This window comes from Helobdella robusta (genome assembly GCF_000326865.2).
Source record: "Helobdella robusta unplaced genomic scaffold HELROscaffold_24, whole genome shotgun sequence".
NCBI classification, from domain to species: domain Eukaryota; kingdom Metazoa; phylum Annelida; class Clitellata; order Rhynchobdellida; family Glossiphoniidae; genus Helobdella; species Helobdella robusta.
In genome coordinates this window covers 2,599,892-2,625,001 of record NW_008704261.1, presented here as the reverse complement: position 1 = coordinate 2,625,001, position 25,110 = coordinate 2,599,892, and the positions used below count along the sequence as shown (strand labels likewise).

Sequence of the window (25,110 nt, the reverse complement as noted above, 5' to 3'; positions counted from 1 at the left end):
AATAGCTTCGAATAGTAGAAGTAGTAAAATCAACAAATCAACAACAGGACACAGCTTGTTTTTTCTTTTTTTAATAAAGCTTTGCTGCAATTACATCATTGCGCTCATTATGTCCAGCAAGGTGGACAATGCGTAAAACAATTCGCCAGTTAAAACTATCTAATTAATTATAAACTGTAATATTATATTTTAACAAAATATCTGTAACTTATTATTTATCAAAAATTATTTTTGCGTTATATTTAAAGCAAAAAACAAAGCCGGTCAGTATCTATATAAAAGAAAGCCGCAAAATGTCCAAAAACATTCCTAACAATCCTTCAACTTCATCTATTGTTCCAAAATCTTCAAACTCAATTTGAATTAATTTTGATCATTTACCGATATCAACAATCATAAGGATCTCATCGTTTTAGACATTACATGCTCATTGTTAACCTTGCTTTCTCTTGTCGGTACATATTACTTTATCTAATTTCGATTTCCAAGATATATTGATAGGTAATTTTTTACTGGGCTGTATCGTGTGTGCTCTGTCAACATTAACTTCTAACAGTCTAGCGGGTAATAAATATTTATGCTGACTTCATTTTCGAACATCTCCAGACATAAACCAACTCAACGATAGATATTTGAATATTCGTGAATAAAACGTTACCACGGATTTTAAATTAGGATGCGCTAATAAACAAAAGAATTTAGATAAATTTCCACTTCTATTTGAAAAGCATTTATAATAATAATAATAAAATGATTAAATTTTACCGATAACCAATTGTCCTCCTATTTGGATGTTTTTTTCGAGGCATAGGAGCATTGCCAGTAAGGAGTTTGAGAATATCCAAAAAAAAAACTCAGAGCCGCCCAAGGGACATTTGTTAAGCTACATTTATAATTGTAAATACAAACCGTTGAAATAAACGTAAATTTTAGTTTTAAATCTTGCGTTAAATTAAGGTTTAAACAAGCATACAAAGACCTTAAAATGAAATATAAATAAAATATTAAAATATTTTTAGTTTTATTTTTTTAATTTATTTATATCAGCACAGCACAAGTCCTCAGCTTTGTCATAAAATTTTTTATGAAGTTTTAATCACGAGTCCAAATATAAGGGCTGTTTGCAATTAAATTAAAAGATAATTAGGGTTAGTTTAATAATAATTTCAATTATTTCATAATTATTTCTTTAATTTTAATTAGTTTGATATGTTACGTGACAATATTTTTAGTTTTATTTTTTTAATTCATTTATTTCAGCACAGCACAAGTCCTCAGCTTTGTCTAACAATTACATTCTGAACTTTAAAGTAAAATGTTCTTATAATTAACAAAAATTATTTGTCAGGAAATTTTTTATTAAGTTTTAATCACGAGTCCTAATATAAGGGCTGTTTGCAATTAAATTAAAAGATAATTAGGGTTAGTTTAATAATAATTTCAATTATTTCATAATTGTTTCATTAATTTCAATTAGTTTCATATGTTAAGGTCTTTATTGCATCTAACAGTACTGACAAATTACTGCTTTTACATCAACAGTTCAGGGAGTCTTCTTGTTGCCAGTAAGGTTTTCCTCAGATGCACCTCTTTGAAACAACTTGCCCTTTTCTGTCAGAGAACAACCAGCACTTCTATTTGAAAAGCATTTATTGCAACTTTTACAAGGCTAGTGCTTTCATCGTTTAAAAAAGTAACAGAAGAAACGAGTATTAAATATTTATGCTGATTTCATTTTCGAACATCCCTAAACATAAACCAACTCAACGATAGATATTTGAACATCGTTACTACGGATTTTAAATTAGGATGCCTTTATAAAAAATAATTTTAAATAAATTTATTGCACCAAAAGATAAAATTTCAAACATTTCCGATAAAAACAGGGCGGGCCAATATTTCTCTAGGCAGCATTTCATCCATTTGTTTGGTGGCAGCAGTTGTTTTTAGATAGATATCCATAGTGAGACGTCCACCTACATTCGACTTTTTCACCACGTCTATTTCTCTCGTCACATAAATCCAAAATTCATTTCGGCACAGCGGACATTTAAGATGCCGACAGTTGTCTTGTGAGTCATCTAACGAAGTAAAGCAGGAACTATGCAGGGAATGTTGACACGGAAATTGGAGCAAGAAGGAGCCTTCCTGAAAATTCTCCAGACAGATTGGGCAGGTTTCGTTCAAAAACCATCCTTTAACATACGGCAATATGTACTTTCTGATGTTGGCAGAGGCAATGTAGTAGACGTCAGTGTGGATGATGTTTCCTTCAAAAAAATTATTTCTGTAAGGTTCTATCTTAGTGGAACTTTCTTTTGGTAGACTGTTGTAAAACGTGTCTTGTAGTGTTTTCATCATTTCGTATTGTTTCTGGAGCGGCAGTTCTTTAAAATTACGCACCCACTTTTTTTTCTCTATAATTCCCACTTTAGATGCCATGTCTGTGGCGAAATCGAACATGTCCTCGCTGCTCAGCTGATGATCGCTGACGTTTTCTCGCAAAGTTTTCACGCTCAAACGTAATCGTTCAAAGCGTAACTTGTCTAAAAACATTTTCGTGTAATCCAATGTGATGTAAGCAACCTGAGCTCGCGTGTGGTCGTCAGCATCGTTCAGTTTAATTTTCAGTTCAGCCATGTGATAGGAGATAAAATTTCGAATGGGCAACTACAACAAAACTTTATGGTATATTGATGCACTGTCTCTTTTATATATGGTGCCCCATAAACCAACAAATTTTTATTCATAGCAACTAATAAAAATTGTGCTCCATAGAATAATAAATCAAAGTTAGTAAATATTAATAAAGTTTTATTTATAGCAACTAATAAAAATATTGCTCCATAGAATAATAAGTCAAAGTTAGTAAATATTAAACAAACACTTGCACACACGTTAATTTTCACACAATTATTATAATTGTCTCGTATTGCGCAATTCTCGTTTCTGGGTCGTGACAATATTTTTAGTTTTATTTTTTTAATTTATTTATTTCAGCACAGCACAAGTCCTCAGCTTTGTCTAACAATTACATTCTGAACTTTAAAGTAAAATGTTCTTATAATTAACAAAAATTATTTGTCAGGAAATTTTTTATTAAGTTTTAATCACGAGTCCTAATATAAGGGCTGTTTGCAATTAAATTAAAAGATAATTAGGGTTAGTTTAATAATAATTTCAATTATTTCATAATTGTTTCATTAATTTCAATTAGTTTCATATGTTAAGGTTTTTATTGCATCTAACAGTACTGACAAATTACTGCTTTTACATCAACAGTTCAGGGAGTCTTCTTGTTGCCAGTAAGGTTTTCCTCAGATGCACCTCTTTGAAACAACTTGCCTTTTTCTGTCAGAGAACAACCAGCACTTCTATTTGAAAAGCATTTATTGCAACTTTTACAAGGCTAGTGCTTTCATCGTTTAAAGAAGTAACAGAAGAAACGGGTATTAAATATTTATGCTGATTTCATTTTCGAACATCCCTAAACATAAACCAACTCAACTACGGATTTTAAATTAAAATGCGCTTATAAAATATATTTTTAAATAAATTTATTGCACCAATAGATCAAATTTCAAATATTTCCGAAAAAAACAGAGCAGGCCAATATTTCTCTAGGCATCACTTTTTCCACTTCTATTTGAAAAGCATTTATAATAATAATAATAATAAAATAATAAAAATTCACTGATAACAGAGCCGCCCAAGGGACATTCGTCAAGCTACAAAGACTTTAAAATGAAATATAAAATAATAGCAAAAATGCCTTTGTTATTCCTTATACAACCGAAGCAAAGTTTTTTTTATAACGTTTTGAAAGTTTTTTAAATAATTTATTTGATTTAAATAAGAGAATGGATTTGTGTACTGTCATTCGTTGATTATGGAGATTTTAAAATGCATCGTAAATTGTGTCGTAAAATCATTTAATTATGAAAAAAGATTAATTTAAAGCTATTTTACAAAATTGTAATTTAATTCATGATAATTATTTTAAAATTTAATTTCACTTTTAAAGTTTTACATCTTTCCATCAATGTCTGTTTAGTTTCTATGCATGTAATAAGTGACAAAAAAGTGAGTGGAGCTTAACGACTTATTCATCATGATTACCCTATATAATTATAAATACAAAACGTTGAAATAAACTTAAATTTTAGTTTTAAATTTTGCGTTAAATTAAGGTTTAAACAAGTATACAACGATAAAGGTTACTCTCTTATGAATACGCTTGAAATATACGCAACTTACATATTGCACATAATGGGCCGGGATCTCTTTGTATTCGAACCCAGTCACTGCAGCAGCAAGACCAGACGCCTTCTATCATTGAGCCATCACACGTAAATACCTAACTCCATCCATTCAAGCGTTTTCTATGACCCTGAGAAAAGTTGTTTTTAATATTTATTAATCTAACGAAGATGCTTACTTCGAAAAGAGCTCATCTGTCACGTACCTTAACTTGAGATTTCCGGCCAATATAGCGATGCGACAGAATGATTTATAGGTATAACGCATTTTCCACAACGCACAGCAAGTACAACCGATTTTGAAAGTTCATTTGCTGCTTAAATTTGCTAATTTATTTACATTATAGATATGAAATGATGATGATGATAATTATTGTAAGAAAGTAGTGAGTCACGATGTGACCGAATGATGTATAGGTATGGTATAATAACATTTTCATATATATATCTTATATATATATATATATATATATCTTATATATATATATATATATATATATATATATATTTTCAATTCATTTTCAAAGTTTTATTCATAATCAACAACATATCAAATAAGTGAATAAAAGTTATGAAGTTGAATATGCGGAGACCGAATAAGACTGTTAGTCTTGTGGTAAAAACAGATGAAGTTAAGTGGTAAATTTTTTTTGCTAGGAAGAAGGGTTTAGTATGGGAATTGGGTTTGAGGTTAAAAATTAAACGTATTGATTTTTTTGAGAGAGTATTAGGTTATTCAGGTGGCTTTTTGGACTATTTCCCCATAGTGTGATGCAGTAGGTTAGATAAGGGTAGATGAATGTGTAATAAAGCGTGCGAAGAGCAAAAAGAGAGAGTTTATATTTGATTTTGTAGAAGATGCCTGTGAGTTTGTTGATTTTGTCTGAGGTAGTTTGTAGGTGAGAATTCCATGAAAGATTTTCTGTGATGGTGATTCCAAAAAATTTGGTTGACAGGGTGCGGTTTATAGGAACGCCGTTAATTAGTAGGTTTAGGTTAGGAGCTTGGTTGGTGAGTATTTTTGGGTCAAAAATAATGTATGCACATTTCGAATAATTTATGATTAGTTTGTTATTGGATACCCAGTTAAAGTATTTTTAGAGTTCAAGATTGATAAGTTCAGAGTAATCTGGTAGGTTGTTGGAAGTGAAAAGAAGGTTGGTGTCGTCTGCGAACAGTACGCATTTGGTTGAAGGCGAAACGTTGAGGAGAAAATAGAAGGGGTTCTAGTGTGGATCCTTGAAACCGGTTCCATAATTGAGAAAAAAAGTTAGGAATACAACCAAACCCAACAGTCTCGATAACATTCCGTTACTGTAAGGAGAATTCAAACCTGGGTATATGTATGGTAATGTCATAATATATATTGTTTTAACCGACCCCTTGAGCTTGTAGGGTCTGGTTATTTCTCTTTACGTGAATTCTTGATCCCTAAGCAGACTTATTTCAGATGACTTTATTAGAAAGAAAACAGTGCTGGCAATCACTTGTGTGTATTGCCGTAATCACTCGTTCGTTCGATCGTTAAATCGTTACAATACAGCACAATAACTAACAGACAAGTAAATCACGGAATACAACTATTAGTCAGTAGTTAAGTTTTTTTGTCCGACTAATTACATTGAGTTCTCTAGTCCTGGTATTTTTTACTGCAGTGAGCTTTCAGCTATCGGAATCTTACCTCCGTCACCAGTGTGTAATCTCCTGAAGATCCCACTTCTAACACCAGTGTCGTAACCTCTTCCAGAGGCGTCATTTGGGGGGAGGCAGTTGCTCCCCCCCAAGAAATCAAAATTCTAAATTGCAAACACTATAAAATAATTATATAAAATTATATAATTTATTATAATTATATATACAAAATATTGTGCTTTTTAAATTTTTAAATGTCAAGCGCTATACAATTTATTTCATTTGTTCCTACAATAATTCATGTTCTGTTTTAAAAAAACCGTTGTGTTGTCGCCATATTAACTGTCGCGTTCGCTGTTATTAATGTTATTTTGATTTAGCTGGAAGTCAATTTATATCATTTTTTAAGATAAAGAGTGATGGTGAGTTTGAATACAAATTGTTTCAGTTTCGTTAATAAATTTGATCAAACTACTAATCAATAATAAATGATTAAATTAAATTAATTATCAATGATATAAAAAATATTTTAAATCATCAAGTTGGTAAGTCAAATAACAATAACTATTTTTTCTGGATATTGTAATAAATTTTATAAAAAGTTTAGATTATATTGTAGAAAGAGGTCATCTGGAAATGAATTACAAAAGAAAAAAATTAAACTTATAAATTATAAAAGTGTTAATTTTAAATTCTTTGTAAAAAGGATATATATAGGATATATAATTTAGTAATTTTAAAACTTTAAAAATTTTGAAATTTTAAAAACTTTACAAATGCAAAATTTATTATAATGTTGCACTGACGAGACTAGGTAGTCGAAATAGTACTATATGCATGCATACATGTAGATAATGATATCTTCTGTAAATAGGAATTTTGTTAATAGCATTAACAAGTTAAGCTTGGTAGATCGGAGAATTATATAGATTGAGTACTGTAAGAAACGCCGTGATCTTTATTAATAATATATATATATATGTATATATATATATATATATATATATATATATGTTACATGCTAAGTCATAGACCACATAAGTTCGCCCCCCCCAACCAAAATCTGAAATGACGCCCCTGACCTCTTCGACTTCGTAACTACCAAGACTGATGTTATAGCTTCAGTACTCGCTAAATCCCCAACACCGTGTTTTAGATTCCAACGATAGTCAAGAGTTCATTTATCCGTAGGTTCAAGATCTCCGATAGATGAACACAACAACTTTAAAACGCAAATTACGTCAAACGTTTATTTAATACCAGCAGTAATAAAAACAATAACTTAATCCTAATAACTTTTCTTAAATTGAAATCTGAAAATGCGTGCTTATAAACTATGGGGGTTTGTGTAGTTTTAGATGATATTGGTTTGGGTAGCGCAAAAATTGGATAATGATCCGAAATATCTACTTGAATGACTCCCGAAATGAGAGGGGAGAAATCGTTTGTAAAAATGTTATCTAATAAGGACCTAGTTTCCTGGGAGACACGGGTTGGAGAGGTAAAAAAACCACATGAGTGTAAGATGTTTTTGAATGTATTGCTGTACTTATACGCATCGTTTTTTAAGAGATCAATGTTGAGGACGCCGGCAAGGTAAACATTTTAAAATTTTGATAATTTTTCTATGCCGGCAATCAAATATTCAAAAAATGAATCAACGTTTGTGTTGGGTGGTCTATAGAGAATGCTAATGATGATTGAATGTTTGCCGGGGTTTAGTTCAATGGTTAGCGTGTCAATATTATCATTTGGATCAAAAATATTATCTAACACAACAAAATGGAGATCAAATTTACGTAAAAACAAACGCCACTTCCAATTCTATTCTGACGATTTTGAAAAACGGAATTAAAGTTTGGAATGTTAACAATGGCAAATGTGGCATCATTAGGCCAGGTTTTGGAGAAAGCTAAAATTGAGAATTGAAAATTTTGTGGTAGAAAATTGATTTCATGAAGTTTGTTAAGTATACTTCTACAATTTAAATGAAGAAGTGAGAGATCATTATTTTCTATTTTCACTATTCAATTTAGATAAATCAATAAGCAGTATATATATGTATATATATATATATATATATATATATATATGTGAAGTTGTGACGATTGGGATGATAATGATTGCGCGATTGAGATATGCCGCCTGTATATTTTGTGAAATTGTGATGATAATGATTGCGTCTTTGAGGCGTGCCGCCTATACATATCTATATATTTATTTACTAGTCATTCTATGCATGTATATTTTGTTATTTGATATGCCATATAAGCGACGCTGCTGTGCTGTATCGCTTTTCTGAGTATAGGAAGAGAGTATAGATAGGAGTATAGAATTTTCTATGATATAGAAAGCATTATGTAGATAGGGCGGTAAAAACATATAAAAGGCCGCGAGTTGAGATATAAAGAGGCTGGTCGTTTGTTATCTTAATTTTAGGTTTTGGTCTCTTGCTTGTCAGTTGTATTATTAATAGATTAATTTTGGACTTATCGTTTTGTTTTAATAAGGACAGAGGTTTGATTTGTATTATTTTGTTTGTTATTTTATTTCTTTTATTGAATAAAAGAAGTGTACACTTGAAGTTTGGCTCGACTTAATTATTCTACCTAAAATAATGGATGTTGAAGAAGACTTGTTGATAGTTGACGAGGTCGGCGTTTCTAGTCAACAAGCAGGGCGCGAACAAACTTCCGCCCGGCCCGTGTTTTCAGACCCTGAGAGGGTCTATTGTAGAGTGGCGGATCCCGGCCAGGAAAGACTCCGCCGAAGCGAAGGCTCGGGTGGATATTCGTATGCGGACGCGGTTCGGGACCGCGTGGTGCGGAATTCGAATGTCGCCCGGCGAAAATCTACATATATATATATAATGGCCTATATATAAATGTAAAAAGTATTAGTGGTGGAGTTAAGGAGGGTCCGGGGGGGGCCATGGCTTCTCCAGCTATCATCAGTTCAATTAAATACGGCGTTAAATAATAATATAAAAATTTTTGAGATCGACTCTTTTTAACAATAAAAATAACGCTGATTTATTATATAAATTTGATAGAAGTTTATTTTCGAATATAATTCATATATTAAACTTAAATAGTGTTTTGCGGCACAAAATAAAAATAATTCATGTTTTCTTAGTATATTTCTTTTATTGAAAATAATATCAACAAAAAGTAAATCAAAAAAATATTACAGTTTTTACTTATATAGACTTTTCTTAATTTTATGTTTTGCTCGCAGTTCACATTTTATTCCGTTTACGATTTGGCACGTCTTATATTATTTTTTTTGTGTTTCATAAAATCAGTTTGCATTTGAATTCGTTTTAAAATTTAAAAAAATGTTTTTTAAAAAAGTAGTATTTTAAACTTTTTTCAACCGACTCCGGCAAAAAAACAGAAGCAGTGCGATGATCTCAATACAGTTGAGGCCGTTAATGGTAATACCTAGATATTTCAATAATTGCATATGAAATAAATTTGTATTTTCAACTAAAAAAATTAGCAATAGGCTAAGCATAAAAACATTTTTGGTGTTAGGGTTAATGCGTACCAGTCGTTACCCGGCAAGACTTGAATTAATTTTGTAGTATTTAACTATTCAGGTCTGGTAGGAAAATAAAAAAATTTAATCTCAAAGTTTTTTTTACAATTATAAAATTTGATGTCTTGGAAGAAGGACTTTTATTAAATTTAAACGATGACATGACTGATGTTTCAGACAAAACTGGTAATTCATGTCATAGTTTTTCAAAGGAACTAATACTTTTAGATATTGGACAATATGCAACTGCAGAAATCCTAAGCATTTCGAATGATTTAAGATACGATCTTTTGAAAAATTCATGAAAACCTGACGAGAATTATAAATTTCCATTTGTGTTGAAAGGTAAAAGACAACGGTTTTTTAAATTCCATTGGTTTCAAGAATTTTCCTGGCTGTTTTATTCTGATTTGAAAAAGGAGCATTCTGTAGGTTTTGTGTACTTTATGCAAATTGACATCCATCATGTGGCTCTGTCGGAGTATTTGTTATATCACCTTTAAATCGTTATAAATCAGCTTTAGATCAATGTCGCTGTCATCAAGCGACATCTTTTCATAGAAAGGCTACATAAAAATCAGAAATGTTTCTGAGTTTGATTAAAAATAAAACTAATGTTTTAAAGTTATCAAATTCCGCTCTTTCCACAAAAATAGAGCAAAATAGAAAATTGTTTAACAATATTATTGAAACTATTAAACTTTGTGGAAGGCAAAATTTTGCTTTGCGTGGACACCGGGATGACGGTGCATTAGATCTCAAATCTGGTAACAATCAGGGGTATTTCAGAGCGCTATTAAAATACAGTACTGAATTTACAAGATCCGCCACTGAATGTATATGCATTATACATATACATTCAATGGCGGATCTTGGGGGTTAAGACCGGAGAGACCATCACCCAGTTGTGAGCAGTATATTTATTAAAAAAACTTAGTTTTTGCATAAAAAAACACCAGTTTATATCAAAAAAAAGGTCGCGAGCCTAATTTTGGCCACGCTTCCATAAATCTTGGTCTCCTATCCATATTTGAAAAAAATTTAAACTTTTAAACATTTTCAAAATTTTGGCCCCCTCCCGTCAAAGTTGTCTAGATCCGCCACTGAAAAGCATGCTTTGATGTACACCATCGCCCTCGATGGTCCCTTGATGGCAAAAGGAGGATCATTGATTGATTAATTGATATAATGGCCTTATATATTTTGTATAATATAAATATATGTATATATATATATATATATATATATATATTTGTATATTTGTACATTATTAAGTTAAAGGCCATTACGTTTTCATTAAATTCTATCGTTATAGTATTAATTATTAATTTAAATTTTTCTATTTTTTCTAATAATGTATTGTAATATATGATAAACTAAATAATAAATTTGTAATAAACTAAATAATGTAAAAATTCTCAATACATACAATCATACATGCAATCAATCATTCAATCAATGTTATTCGAACTTTCTTTTTGTTTGTGTTTTGTTCTGGTAAATAAAAAGTATTTCTGATTTAATTTGATGCATACATGCATTCATACATCCATTCGAAAAAAACTGGTCTAATTTATATGTTGATGAATGAAAAAGTTATATAATGAAAACTAAACATAATTACTTTGTTTTTTGACTTATATTTGTGTCCGATTATTTTTACATACATGTTACTATATGTATTTAACAAATTAATAAAGGCATCTAAACAAATAAGCGTTATAGTGTCAATTCTACTTACACATTTAATAACACTGCATCCACATCTGCGAACTAAGCAAACGGTAAATGGTTGCTTCGTTGTAGATCACGAAGTAAGGGTCTCCCGTGTTGACGTTCGTGGCACCGCATAAACCTAAGGTTGTTGCGACGGGGGCGTACCACCAGCCTGATTGGTGAGTGAAATTATGATGATGATGATGTTAGTGATGATGGAGATGATGATGATGACAATGATGGTGATGAAGAAGAAGAAGAAGATGATGATAGAAATAATGATTATTTTTGTATTCTAATCAGCACCATAATTTCGAATACATTGATATGACGATGATCAAGTTATCGAAAAGACTCACGATACACGTACAAAATCGTACTATAAAGAATCGATTTACGGAAAATTCATCGTGGAAAATTTATCGTGGGAAAATTCTTTGTAGAAAATTCATCTTGGGGGAAAATGCATCGTAGAAAATTCATCGTGCATACGACCTGTAGAACTGCTACAATCTCAACGGCTTGCCAAACACCAACAATTTCTGCGAAGGGTAGCACAGAGTCTTCAGTGAGCTAATTGGAGCTAGCCATCCAACAATATGAAAATTCATTTCATCCTTGAAAAACGAACAAGCTTTAAATGAAAGAAAAATAAAACAGTATGTTGTTTGTGCCAAACGCCTCCAAGCCAAAAGGTTTATTGAGACACGGCAGTTCGAATTCAACGTATAGTACAAGATTACAATAACCGTGATAGAGCGGAATATCTTCGTGGATAGACCCGAAATTTTAGCTTCTAAGCGCATTGATTAGTCGGTAGGTTCAATTCCTATCGTGCAATATAATAGTTAGACCTATTGCTAACCATCGTTCGATCATTAAAATGCCGAAATCTATTCACCATTCGGTTCAGTTAATTAATTTATCAATTTATTGGTACAGTTGTTGGTGTTGTGTTCGATTCCTGACCTTCGTCAATAGGGTAGCGTGGGGCAAAACGCCACGTGGGGCAAAAAGCACTTTTTCAAATTTCTCCGAATTAATTCAAGTCCGAAAATTTTTAAATTAATTTTTGAAAAATAGAACGCACCCACATTATTTATAATAAAAAACCGCGTGGTATTGAGCTTTGGTTATTTTATTAAAAAAGTTTCAAGAATTTGTAGGTCAAATATCGCTCGTGTTATAATTTTTGTTTTTCGATTTCTTTTAAAATTTGTTAAAATAACATAATTTTTTGTGATTAGGAGTAGTTTGTTGTGAGGAGAAATCATTTTTACATATAGAAAATCAACTTCAAATTGGTTAGAACAATTTTTTGTTAATTAAAATTTAATTTATTCTTCGCGCTCTCTTTTGGGGCAAAACGCCTCTTTTACTTTGGGGCAAGAAGGCTAACTTTAATTGTTTTAACTATTTGTCAAGTTTTAGATATTTTCACTTAAGGCAGCCAATAATTGTAATTAAAATTATATTTTTAAAATTTTTTCAAACTTTTGTTTTTGTATAAGTTTTTAAAATTAAATTAAAATTATTTTAATTTTTGAAGATTGAAAATGATAAGAAATTACATAAGAAAATCCACCAGATGTTCGTCTTATAATGATGAATCATTGAAAATTGCTGTTGAATCAGTAACGAATGGCATGCCACTAAAAACGGCTGTCAAAAAATATGGGGTCCCTGCAAGAACTTTAAAAAGGCATCAGATGGCCATGACCAAATTTCCTGGAAAAATTAAGCTGGGACATTTTCACTCAATTTTTACAAAGGACCAAGAACTAGAACTAGTAGAAATTATTAAAAGTATGGAAAAATCACTCTTCGGAATGACCACAACAGACGTCAGGAAAGTGGCTTTTGAATTTGCCGAAAAAATGAAATTAAGCCATCCATTCAAGGTTGAAATGAAAATGGCAGGGATAGACTGGATGTATGGTTTTTTAAAAAGACATCCAACGCTATCTATTAGAAAGCCGGAAGCGATAAATTTATCACGGTTAGTTGGCTTCAATAAAGAGCAGGTAAAAATATTTTTCGACATATATCTTGAAACTCTCAACAATGGAAATTACAATGCTATGAAAATATGGAATGTGGACGAAACTGGAATCTCAACTGTTCAGAAACCAGTGAAAATTGTTGGCAGCAAAGGTTCCAGACAAATAGGAAAAATTACAAGCGGGGAACGTGGACATACAGTAACTGTTTTATGTTCTATGAACGCTGCCGGAATATTTATTCCACCTATGTTTATCTTTCCAAGAAAAAGAATAGTGGATTCTTTAATGAATGACAGTCCACCACAATCAATTGGGACATGCACTCCGAGTGGTTGGTCCGATAGTGAGTGCTTTATGAAATGGTTACGACATTTTATTTCTATTGTTAAACCATCAGTGAATGACAAGCATTTAATACTTTTAGATGGTCATCATAGTCATAAGACATTGGAGTCAGTGATGTTTGCCCAGGAAAATGGCATTGAAATGTTAACTTTTCCTCCCCATTGCACACACAAGTTGCAACCACTTGATAAAACCTTTTTCAAAAGTTTGAAATCATTTTATAACTCATCAGCTGATTCCTGGATGATGACAAACAAAGGCCGTAGAATAACATTCTATGAAATTGCAACAATTTTCAAAACAGCTTATTTCAAAAGTCTTACCATTGACAAAGCAGTAAATGGTTTTGCTTCCACAGGTCTTTGGCCACCGAATATGAACGTATTTTCAGATGAAGATTTTCATCCTTCGAATTTGACAGATGAACCGTTACCATCATCTGCTTTAGATTTGAATTTACATTCAAATTCATTGATTGAAACCATTGAATCAGTGGTTGAAGATGACCCAAACCAATCAATTTCTTCAAAAAGCCTTTTGGAGTCAATTGTTGGACCAATAAAATCATCAACGCCACGAGGTAGAAAAAGAAAATCTGAAAGAGCTACCTTGCTAACGTCCTCACCAAACAAAAAATTGCTACAAGAAAAAGATGATCAAAATTGTAAAAAGATAAAGCGTTCTAAAGATTTATTAGATAAAAAAAGTAAAACGGTGAAACGAACCAAAGATACAACTCCATGTGGGACTTGCACACAAATTTTTTGTAAAGATGTAACTGGGCGTCAGTGGATCAAATGCCAAAAATATTGCATTTGGCATCATAATGGTTGCCAAGGACTAGAAGAGGATTATAATGACATTTTTATTTGTATTGAGTGTGATGATTAAAATTACAAACAAAACATTAAAATTTTAATAAATTTTATTTTGTCATTTTATTAAAAATAATAAAGCATTTTTTTCCATGCATTTTGTTTCTATTAAAGCTATAACCATTGTAATCACAGCTTGTTTTGTTAATTTCTTAATTTGGGCCTTTTGCCCCAGGTATGGGGCAAGAAGCTCTTTTGATAGACCTCTATAGTTTTCCTCATAAAACACAGAAAGTGTATTTTTGAATAATTTAAATTGTAGAATTAGGTGGTGGACATACCAATCTAGCTAAGGCAGCATTAAACTTTAAAAAATGTTCGAGTTGTTGGGTGTGGTCAACCGCCAAACGTTAGAGGTGGCTTTTTGCCCCATGCTACCCTACTGTCGTTCAATCAACGATCTATTAATGAATGTTTGAAAATAATTCACATTTCGACTTCTTTCAATTAATTTCAACAAATTTCTACTTGAATTCAAGTGAATTTCAAGCTAATAGCACTAGCTTTGCTCGCGATCGAACCCTCTTCGGGAAGGTTTACAGAAAACGGTTGGCACTAATATTGGCAGGACCGCTCGATACGCCTGCCTCAATTGTCAACTACGTCGCCATCAGGATTTCGTTTTACCGACGAATCACAGCCGTAATTAACTATATTATATATATATATTATATATATATATATATATATATATATATATATATACTATGTATTTATAATGTACAACATTCATAGGTGTGTAATTGCACAAACTCTAACTTCAAATAAGCCTCACAATGAATTTTACCCCACGATGAATTTTTCGGACACCATAAAGAATCACGTGAAAGAAAAACACAAAACTAAAATTACTAGACAAATCTTGAACCACAATGTTGAAATCTTACATTACAATAGCAGCCATTATAATTTATGACTAGCCGAAACAATACTCATAGAACAAAGACATCAGATAACAAATATTCAACAACGGGCAACTGGAATTCTTCCTACTAATAAATTTAGAAACAGAGGAATCATCAGTAATAAAAACACTTGAAAGTGTTTTATTCTATTCTAGAAATGTTAGAGTTTCAGAGTTGGAAAAGATACCAAAGATTTTAAACATACAAACTTAAATTTAAATGTATTAGAATTAATTAAAAACATAAATATTCGAAAATTAGAACTAACTAATTTTGAATTAATCTTTCGCTCTAAAACAAATCAAAGTTAATTAAAACTAGTAAGTGTAAGATGAATGTTGCGATGTCTATGATTCGTTGACATTGGTGTTTCGGGCGTTGCTTTTTAGCAATTCCAGGCTGCCGAAATCTTTTTCGGATTGCAATTCGTCAAAAATATGTTAATTAAATTTAATTGTCAACGCCGCCAACGTATCATTGTCAACCGGAATGATGAAACCAACGGAACGATTCCAGCTTATTATTGATCACAACGGACAACGAGACCGCCCTAACTCCATCGTTTCCTTCGCGTGTGTTTCATGTGGGATACTCCACCATCTACACATACCTACCTCCATACATTCATCAACAACTACTCAAAGAACAATAAAGAAACATCCGATGCAATTTTAATGAACTTTGCAAACAGCAACTAAGCGCACCCGACAGTAGGGTGCTATAAAAATTGAGTGCCTCTGAAGCAACTGTGCAAATTGGTGCAATAAAATGTTCATATTATTGTTATTATTAAGTACATTGAAAGATATTGCAATATAGTAATAAATGAACTATTTACGAGAGGCTGCCATTCTTAAATAAAAGTCAGAGTAGTATCGGAGTAGGATAAAAATTTTTCTGACTACTCCTTGATTGATTCCGACTCATTTCTGACTCTCGATTCTGATTCCCGATTTCATGTTCTGACTACCAGGAAAATCCTTAAACTTTTGCATTATAATTTTACCATCACCGATTAAAAAATACTTAAAGAACACTTAAGATCAGTCATTTTAAGTGTTTTTTTAGTAAAATTACTCTATATTAGTGTTTTAAAACATACTGAAAGAAAGTTATGTGATTTTATTTCCATTATTAGCATTTATTTTCAGTATTATAAATGTTAGCATTTATTTTAGTATAAAACACATAATATCCGACTCCGACTCCAACACTAATTTTACAAATAATTTAATATTTACCTCAAATTATAGATAATCAAAGTAACAATACAGTCATTTGAAATGTTTGTAAAAGTAATAAAAAAATAGGAGGATATTTTTAAAACGTCAAATCCAACATAAACCTGCGTTATATAACGAAGCACAGTTTCCATCAGGATTAGCATCGCTATCATTGTCATAAGTTGAAAATTTCATCCCTTTCTTCATCAACATTCCAGCCTTCAAACCACTAAAAAGGTTTATATCGTTCAATTCGTAGTTGGAAATTTCGGAACCAACGACAAAGCGGTCAAAATGGGAATGGTAAAGTTCTGATTTGCCAACTGTTAGTTTATGGTGGTGGTGTTTTGTTTTCTGTTGTTTTGTTGGTAGTTGTTTATGTTCATTTAATTTAGTAATGGGACGGAATCTATGTATCCTAGGTATTGGACCCGAATCTAGGTCTATTGATAATAAATTAGAATAAACTGGTTTTAAAAATATTTTTAAACTAAAATTTTCAACTATAATAAGGAAGATAACATAAACATTCAAATTTTAAAAAATAAACATAAAAAATACACAAAAGCAGAACTAACGAATATTTGCATAAAAATATAAATGAAGACCACATTTATATTTATTCGTCAACTGAGATAACAGTTCATTACCCAACCAATATGCATTCCATGTATTTTCATGGTGGCAATTCTTTGTGTTTGACTCGTTATTTTGCGATTTCGATGAACCTGGTACCGAAAAACCGACTTTGAATTCAGACCAACTCTTGTTGAAGGACAGTGATGATGAATTAAGTTTTAGTTGAACGAGAAAAATTTGAGAATCTGTTGACGATAGCTGCAAAGCTTAATAAAAAAATTGTTTTTAAATGAAATTTTTTTTATTGAAATTGTTATTTTTTTATCATTATTATCATAATAATTATTATTATTATTTAGCGTGCGTAAAAAAAGTGTTGGCCAAATTTGTTCAATTCACTATTTTTATGTTGGTTCTAAAACTAGATCGTTACACGTTGAATCGCAAGAAAGGTTGCGATATTTTTAATAACTTCAATTTTGTTCGTTGTTTATTTTATCTTGATTCTAAATTTTGTTTTCCCGATTATTAAAACTAAACGCCTATATTACAAAAAATGATCGTTAGATAAAACTGGCCGACACTCCTGGCGCTGTGCAAAAATACAAGTGCCTGCAAATTAAAATATTCAAACTTTAACATTTTAAATTCAAATTTATAAAATGATTATTTAGTTAATATTGATAAATTGTATTATAGCTGCTGCATCAGGACTAAAAAAGCATCAACGGCCATGCAAAACTCATAAAAAACCTTTAACAATAAGAAAAAGTTGAATAACGTCATCATCGCTTCTAGCATCTCCAAATATTTGGCAACAATCTCCACCAGCGAGCAACCAACCATTATCACCAAAAGTTGAAAATATAAAAACATCTCACCTTGGAATTCGACTTCCAAGAAACCAGTTTTATGGTTAGAGGTTAATGTTCATTTCTAACTTTATCAAAAAATGCTTTCAACTTACGTACTGTTGTATCCCTTGACTTCGTTACTGCCAATACCAATGTTATAACTTCAATGATCTCTATTTTTCCAACACCAGTGTTGTAGCTTCTAAGGATCGTCAAGTGTTCGTTAATCCGTAGGTTCAAAATTTCCGTTAGATGAACACAACTGCTTCAAACGCAAACTTTGTGGAACGTTTATTTGAATACCGATAGCAATAGAAAGAATAAACTAATCCAAGCAATTACATAAATCTCATTTACAACTTGGCTTTCTCTTCTGGAAACTTGGCTGTAAACCTGACTATATATATATCCTATATTTTTACGATGTCTTTTTACGATCCTCTAGACAAAGATATGCAATTAAAAACATGCCCGATATTTTAATTATCCACCATCGTATCCATAAGTCATCATTGGTCCTCTTCTACAGTTCCCACATGCTTGAGAAAGGGATTTACTAAACAAATTTTTGGAAAAAAGTTACGAGCAACCCAATTTACGAAATATTTTTTACATTCAGTTACAGATTGTAGCATTTTTTAAGGTAACAAGCCAATATATAAAAACTATCTATAAAGGTTCTATACTAATGTTGATGGCTTGACTGAACCCACCCAGATGTTAACACACACGAGTATAACAACGGGAAGAAACGTCAATATACTATCGTCGTCACACTTTTAGATTTTTGCGTTTGGTGAAGTCATCCCCGATACCATTTTTTTTCTCCTTGACCATTTAAACATCTCACTCCATATTGAAAATCTATTTTACAATATTTAAGCCGATTTGTTTCGGTGTCCTGTCCGGCTGAAAAAGTTCAACTTCCCGAATTCCGTCTCTCCATTTCTGTTCAATTTATGTATCACAAAAGTGACGACAATAATTGAGAAAAAAATCAACAGTGCGGCTAAATATGGAGGCTTACAATCAATTTAAAAATCAGAGCTTGAAAAAATATTTTGTTTAAAAAACAACTTAGAAGCTAAAAACCGCTGATTGAAAACCTTAAAAATGTTTTATCCTTTATCACTCAATGGAAATTGGAAATAAAACGCAAACACATTCAATCTCACTCAAACTTTGATTTTACGAGGCTTGTTGATTTAGATAAGCAGCAGCCTGGACCCCTTGAATGTCGAATCGGTAAGGGATCGGCTATCCCTGCCACCTAGCATTAGCGTGTCGAAACGTTTATCGTTAAAATTGAAATCAAGCCGATTAAAAGATCACTTGAAAATTAGACAAAAGCATTCGAAGTTAAACTCAGCAGTTATTTCAAGTCACGCTAAAAAGTTTGTGGACTACATCTTACAACAGCCACATCAAAGGAGATATAATCTTCCTGATGTGGTTCAAGCGAAACCAACATTCTATGCACTAACTGCGGGTCAGCAGAAATCCGATTTTGAGCACTTGTCTTTATTCCATTGCTAACGGATGACAAAAAAAAGTCGATAAAAAATTACATTCTAAAATTCCACATTGTAGAATAGTCGAAGTTCCCAGTTAAAATTTGTCAGGAAAGCTCTCATATAACAGCTTTCAAGAAATGATAATCTCTTCTGATTACAACGTTCGGTAAGCTAACAAACACGTATTTAAAAAACGTTTACTACAATTTATTCGATTAATTCGATTTTATGTTACTTTTCTTTTTCGTCTTTTGGATAACAAAAGAGCTTACATTATTGTTGTTATTATTATTAATAATGTTATTATTATTATCATTATTATTATTATCATTATCATCATAACCGTTAAAAGTCTAAATTGGTGAAACTAATTTTTTTATACTGCGTTTGCTTCAACGACACACAGATGCAAAAACTCGTGACAGTGGAAGCACTTTGCATTCGAACCAGGTCAGTGTGAATCATTCAATCACTGCTGAGTTATCATGTATCATTCTTTCAACTAACGCTAAACGACGGGTAAAGTTTATGAATACTACCAACTTTGATTACTGATTAAATTCTGGGGTGGATACGTCGGAATCACTACAATTGGGCTGGAAGCGTTGACAGGCTTGAGCTGATGATAATATAATAATAATTAATTAATTAATTAATTAATTAATGGTAATCGAATTATCAAATGAATTAATCATTTTACTAAATATTTCAAAAATTTGCTTTTTTATAACAAAAACTAAAATTATAAAAAATATTGTTTTATCTACATCAAAACCAAATCTTAATCAAAAATCCTGAATATAAAATATAAAGCTTACTGAGTAGAAGACACATCCGAATTGTTTTGTGAAATATATCGGACGATGCCGAAACAAATCGCACATCATCAGATCAAATCTGACATTAAATCCGAAGCAAAGTTCTTGACCTGGTACTGAATAGCGACACAACGATGCGCAAGTAATCAGTGCGGCCGTCGAATCATCCGTAATGAAGGGATGCAACAGAGATGTATCTATATTCGTCGAGTGTGTCGGTTTTTCTACAGAACATAAATCATTGTCAGTGTTGGATGAGACTTTATTCGTGGAGATCAAACTTTTAGTAGTTGTAGTAGTAGCAGCAGTAGTAGTAATATTGTAAGTTATTGTATTAGTAGTAGTTAAAGTATTATTATTATTATTACTATTAGTAGTAGTATTAGTAATAGTAGTATTAGTAGTAGTAGTAGTAGTAGTAGTAGTAGTAGTAGTAGTAGTAATAGTAGTAGTAATAGTGGTAGTATTAGTAGTAGCAGTAGTAGTAGTAGTGGTGGTAGTAGTAGTAGTAATAGTGGTAGTAGTAGTAGTAGCAGTAGTAGTAGTAGTAGTAGTAGTAGTGGTGGTGGTAGTTGTAGTAATAGTAGTAGTTGTTGCTTCGAACGATGTTGTTGATGACGTTTTGCTGGGATCTGCTTGTAACTTTTGGTAGAAAGAAGTGAGGTTGGAAGACGTCAACAGTTGAACTAACGAAGATGACGACAATGGGGATGATAATAACGGTGAGGATGGTGGTAGTGGTGATGAAAATGAATAAATCTGAGTGACTAAATCAAATACAAAAACTTGACCAAGGAACAAACGAGTAAATTGTTCGAGTTTCATTTTTACTGGACGTTTAACACATACTGCAACATGACGTTAAAACATAATTTGAAAGTTGATATTTATTTTATTTCTTTATTTTCATGTTTATATTTTTGTAATTAATTTTTTCCATTTTTGTATCTCTAATTAATTCTAATTTTGATGTACAATTTTTGTTCAGTTTTATGTGTAATTATAAAGATTTGCGAAAAAGTTTCATTCTGTGCCTGCCTGTTTGGTGCATTTCAGTGATGTCTGTTATTAGCGTGGTGGTGTTTTTGGATTGAACAAAAACTATTTTTCTTATATTTTGCTTATATTTTTCTTACGTTTATATTTTTGTTTATGCTATAAATTCTTTTGTTTATGTTTTTAGTTGTTATTTTATGTTGTAAATAATGTTATGTTCATGTTTTTGTATGTGTTTTGAATTATTTTTATTAGTGTTAAAATGATTTTTTGTTAAGTTTATGATTATTGCTTTTAAAAATTGTTTTTGAGTATTTTAATTAAAATATAATAATGTAGAACGTTTTGTGGTAGTTGATATAAAAATGATAAAAACAACAGCAACAACGCAAACATAACTTGTCTTTGTTGGGCGATATTGGGTGAGCGCGTTGGTTTCAACTTCCGTAGTTTTTTAGTCAACTAGTTAGTTAGTGTTTTTTAAATTAGTTGTAGTTTAAATTCATGTTATTGATAATAAAAACGTTTTCTCCGACTTTTCGGCGTGTCTGACTAGCGGCATAGTGATTGGGGGTTGTCGAGAACAACATTTCTTTTGCTGGGTTGGTGGCTTGTGGTTGGCAAGTATATATTGAAAGATTCATTAAACCAACAAATTTACAAATTTTTCTTCTGCTTCTGAGTGGCAAAGAAGACACAAATAGATTGGCATTGTCTGTCATTTAGGTAGTGTCATTTATTTAATAATTTAAATTATTTGCCATTTTATTTTTAGAATTAGTTACTTAATTTTTTTATCTATCAAAGTTATCTAATCATATAATAATGTTCATAATAATGGTCAATCTCACGGGTAAAGTTTGTGAATTTATAATATTTTGTTTACCAGTACAAATATAATAATGATGTTAATATAAATATAAATAAATATTTAAAAAATATAAGAATCTGATGATTGTAATGACCATTTTCTTTCATTCAGAAGTTTGAATGCATAAATTTTCTCTGAACAAGTTTTAAAAGTTTGAAAATTTTCAGTAAAGAATGCTGAAAACAGGTTGATTTTGTACCTAGCAAATTATAGTATAACAATTCAAATGAAATAGCTTTCATTACCTTAAGCAATTAAAAAGTTTATTAGCTCTGTATGACATTTTAGATAAAGATCATAATTTAGAGAATAGATTTTGTAATCAGTGTGGATACCTTTGATCATACTAGTTAGGTTGGATTTATATTTTTGTATAGAGTGCTTTTGCTTTGCCTATTAAATAAAAAACTACGGAAAACTAAATTGATTGGATGATTTATCACATGTTTTGATTGCTTAGTAAGGGTCAATTTGTACATAGGCATATACACGCATAAACACGTATATACATGCACAAATACATGCACACATACACACATGTATACACGCCTATAAACATGTTTAGACATATAAACACATCATCATAGCTGTCGTTGGCATCATCAATATCATGCTTTTCATCATCATCGTCATCATTAATGTCATTATTATAATTGTCGTAGCATGTTCGGTAATTCTTGGTTCTATAATCTAAACGCGCTGATGATGTGTTATAATGATGATAATAAAGGTCTTGTTATGATGATGACGATATGATGATGAGGATGGTAATTTAGACAGTAATTATGATGATTATGAATGGGATGATGATGATAATGACAACAACGAAGATGGTTATAAAAAGTGACATGATCATCATCACAATTGTTTCCATCATCGTCATCATCACCTCAGATTTGCTGCTTATAATGATAACATCTTAAAGATGGACAAACGACGGTTTAACCTGCGGGCAAACATCATCTGGACAAACGACGATGATGATAATGATGATGATGTTTTTACTTTAAGATTAATTTTTTTATTATTAGCTTTTAGTTCGGCTCTAGCGTAACAACACTTGTTCAGTTAAAAGATATAAATAACGGTTTAAATAAAATAAATAAGTTATAGTAATAATATGATATTAATGACGTCGATAATTCAGATGACGTCAAAATAAAATAAATTCATCTTCAAAAAGTATTACATGCATTTGTGGTTCAATTATCACGTTGAACAAAATTAAAGGTTGTTCATTAGAGCAGCTTCCATTTTGGAATGAGTTAGAAAATGCTTTTTTCATTTTGGGGTCAACAATCATAATATTAGGCAGTTGATTTCTAATTTTACCCAGTTCGGTCGCACGTTGTGCAATCGTCCAAAAAGTTCGATCTTTCTCGTGCCTGATGACAACATCTCAATTATGCCGTATATTTTGTCGGGTTTGCGGCTTGTATAATATATCTGAGTTCTGATACGATGACAACGTCATCGAGACCTTTATTGACGGGTAAGTATCCTTTCACTCCGATTCAGCAATGCTCATTCGAGTGATTCAAGCAGTGTCCAGTTCGTCCTGTTCGGACTATTTTTTGAAGCTGGTTAGTTTTTATCTAAGTTAATTCATTCTTTTAATTCCACATTTGTAAAGTTTTCTTCCAGATTGAATGGCTGTTATTGTAACCCATAGAAATATATAACCGTTGTCTTGCAATGTGGAAACATTGAGTTTTCTCAATACCTCATCGGACATTGGTCCATAGTAGATGTCAAATGGCGAAACTGCCATCACAACAAAAATTTCCCCAGGATGTTGAAATCGGAGTAGCGTAAATCACATTGTATCCATTGTGGCGGATAGGATTTTTTCTTGAAGGCATCTTGAAGTTTATCTCGTCCTTTTCATGCGTTTCGTAGTGAAGTACCTGCACACGTTTATATTGAGGCACATGTTTAAATACTGACAATCGACAATTGAAATATCATTTATCGCAGTTTTTGTCATTTTTCATACATTCTTCTTTGGTGGTGAATGTACAATATTTTCTTATCTGGCTTCCATTTTTTGATTAAAATTCTTCCAGAAGCCACGTTTTTGTGGCATACTTTGCATTGTTAAGGATAATAACCTCAATAAAACCTCAAATCAAGTGTTTTAAAAAATATGAAAAGTTTTTTTTGATAGTGTAAGCTTAGGCAACAAAACTAATATTAATATTAGCAATAACAATAATAACAATATTATAAGGAATACTAATAAAATTATTTATAATGTAATTATTATTAATTTTTGTTCAAGTTAATCTCTGTATACTTTTACTATTGAAAATACTATTATATTGTTTTAAAATTTTCTTAAAAATCAGTTGCCATTGCTGGCGTTGTACAAAGTCAACATTAAATAACAACAAAGATAGTACACGCTTATTACACAATGTTAATATCACAATATCTCCGAACTAATAATTCGAATAATAATAACATTAAAGATATTGAAAATTTTAATTTCACGTTGTTGGAGAGTGGTGATAATAATGATGGTAATTTAGACAGTTATTATGCTATTTGTGAGTGTGATGATGATAATGACAACAACGAAGATGGTTATAAAAAGTGACATGATCATCATCACAATTGTTTCCATCATCGTCATCATCACCTCAGATTTGCTGCTTATAATGATAACATCTTAAAGATGGACAAACGACGGTTTAACCTGCGGGCAAACATCATCTGGACAAACGACGATGATGATAATGATGATGATGTTTTTACTTTAAGATTAATTTTTTTATTATTAGCTTTTAGTTCGGCTCTAGCGTAACAACACTTGTTCAGTTAAAAGATATAAATAACGGTTTAAATAAAATAAATAAGTTATAGTAATAATATGATATTAATGACGTCGATAATTCAGATGACGTCAAAATAAAATAAATTCATCTTCGAAAAATATTACTTGCATTAGTGAAAAAATTAAAGATTGTTTATTAGAGCA

At 31.3% G+C, this 25,110-nt stretch overlaps 3 protein-coding genes across 3 annotated transcripts; 1 reads left to right on the top strand and 2 right to left on the bottom strand.

Annotated features, from left to right (window-relative positions):
* Positions 1-1,863: 1,863 nt before the first annotated feature.
* On the bottom strand, positions 1,864-2,640 carry HELRODRAFT_172843 (hypothetical protein; the record flags this gene model as incomplete). Its single annotated transcript, XM_009019477.1, has 1 exon — positions 1,864-2,640. One exon carries the CDS (start codon positions 2,638-2,640, stop codon positions 1,864-1,866), a length of 777 nt encoding a protein of 258 aa, XP_009017725.1.
* Positions 2,641-12,703: 10,063 nt separating this feature from the next.
* On the top strand, positions 12,704-14,386 carry HELRODRAFT_172842 (hypothetical protein; the record flags this gene model as incomplete). The annotated part of the gene is made up of 1 exon (XM_009019476.1): positions 12,704-14,386. One exon carries the CDS (start codon positions 12,704-12,706, stop codon positions 14,384-14,386), a length of 1,683 nt encoding a protein of 560 aa, XP_009017724.1.
* A 1,236-nt stretch (positions 14,387-15,622) lies between these two features.
* HELRODRAFT_172841 (hypothetical protein) lies at positions 15,623-23,901 on the bottom strand (the record flags this gene model as incomplete). The annotated part of the gene is made up of 7 exons (XM_009019475.1): positions 15,623-15,684; positions 16,621-16,852; positions 17,246-17,335; positions 18,019-18,133; position 19,953; positions 20,374-20,487; positions 23,814-23,901. The coding sequence occupies 7 exons, from the start codon at positions 23,899-23,901 to the stop codon at positions 15,623-15,625; spliced, it is 702 nt and encodes a 233-aa protein (XP_009017723.1).
* Between the last annotated feature and the right edge of the window lie 1,209 nt (positions 23,902-25,110).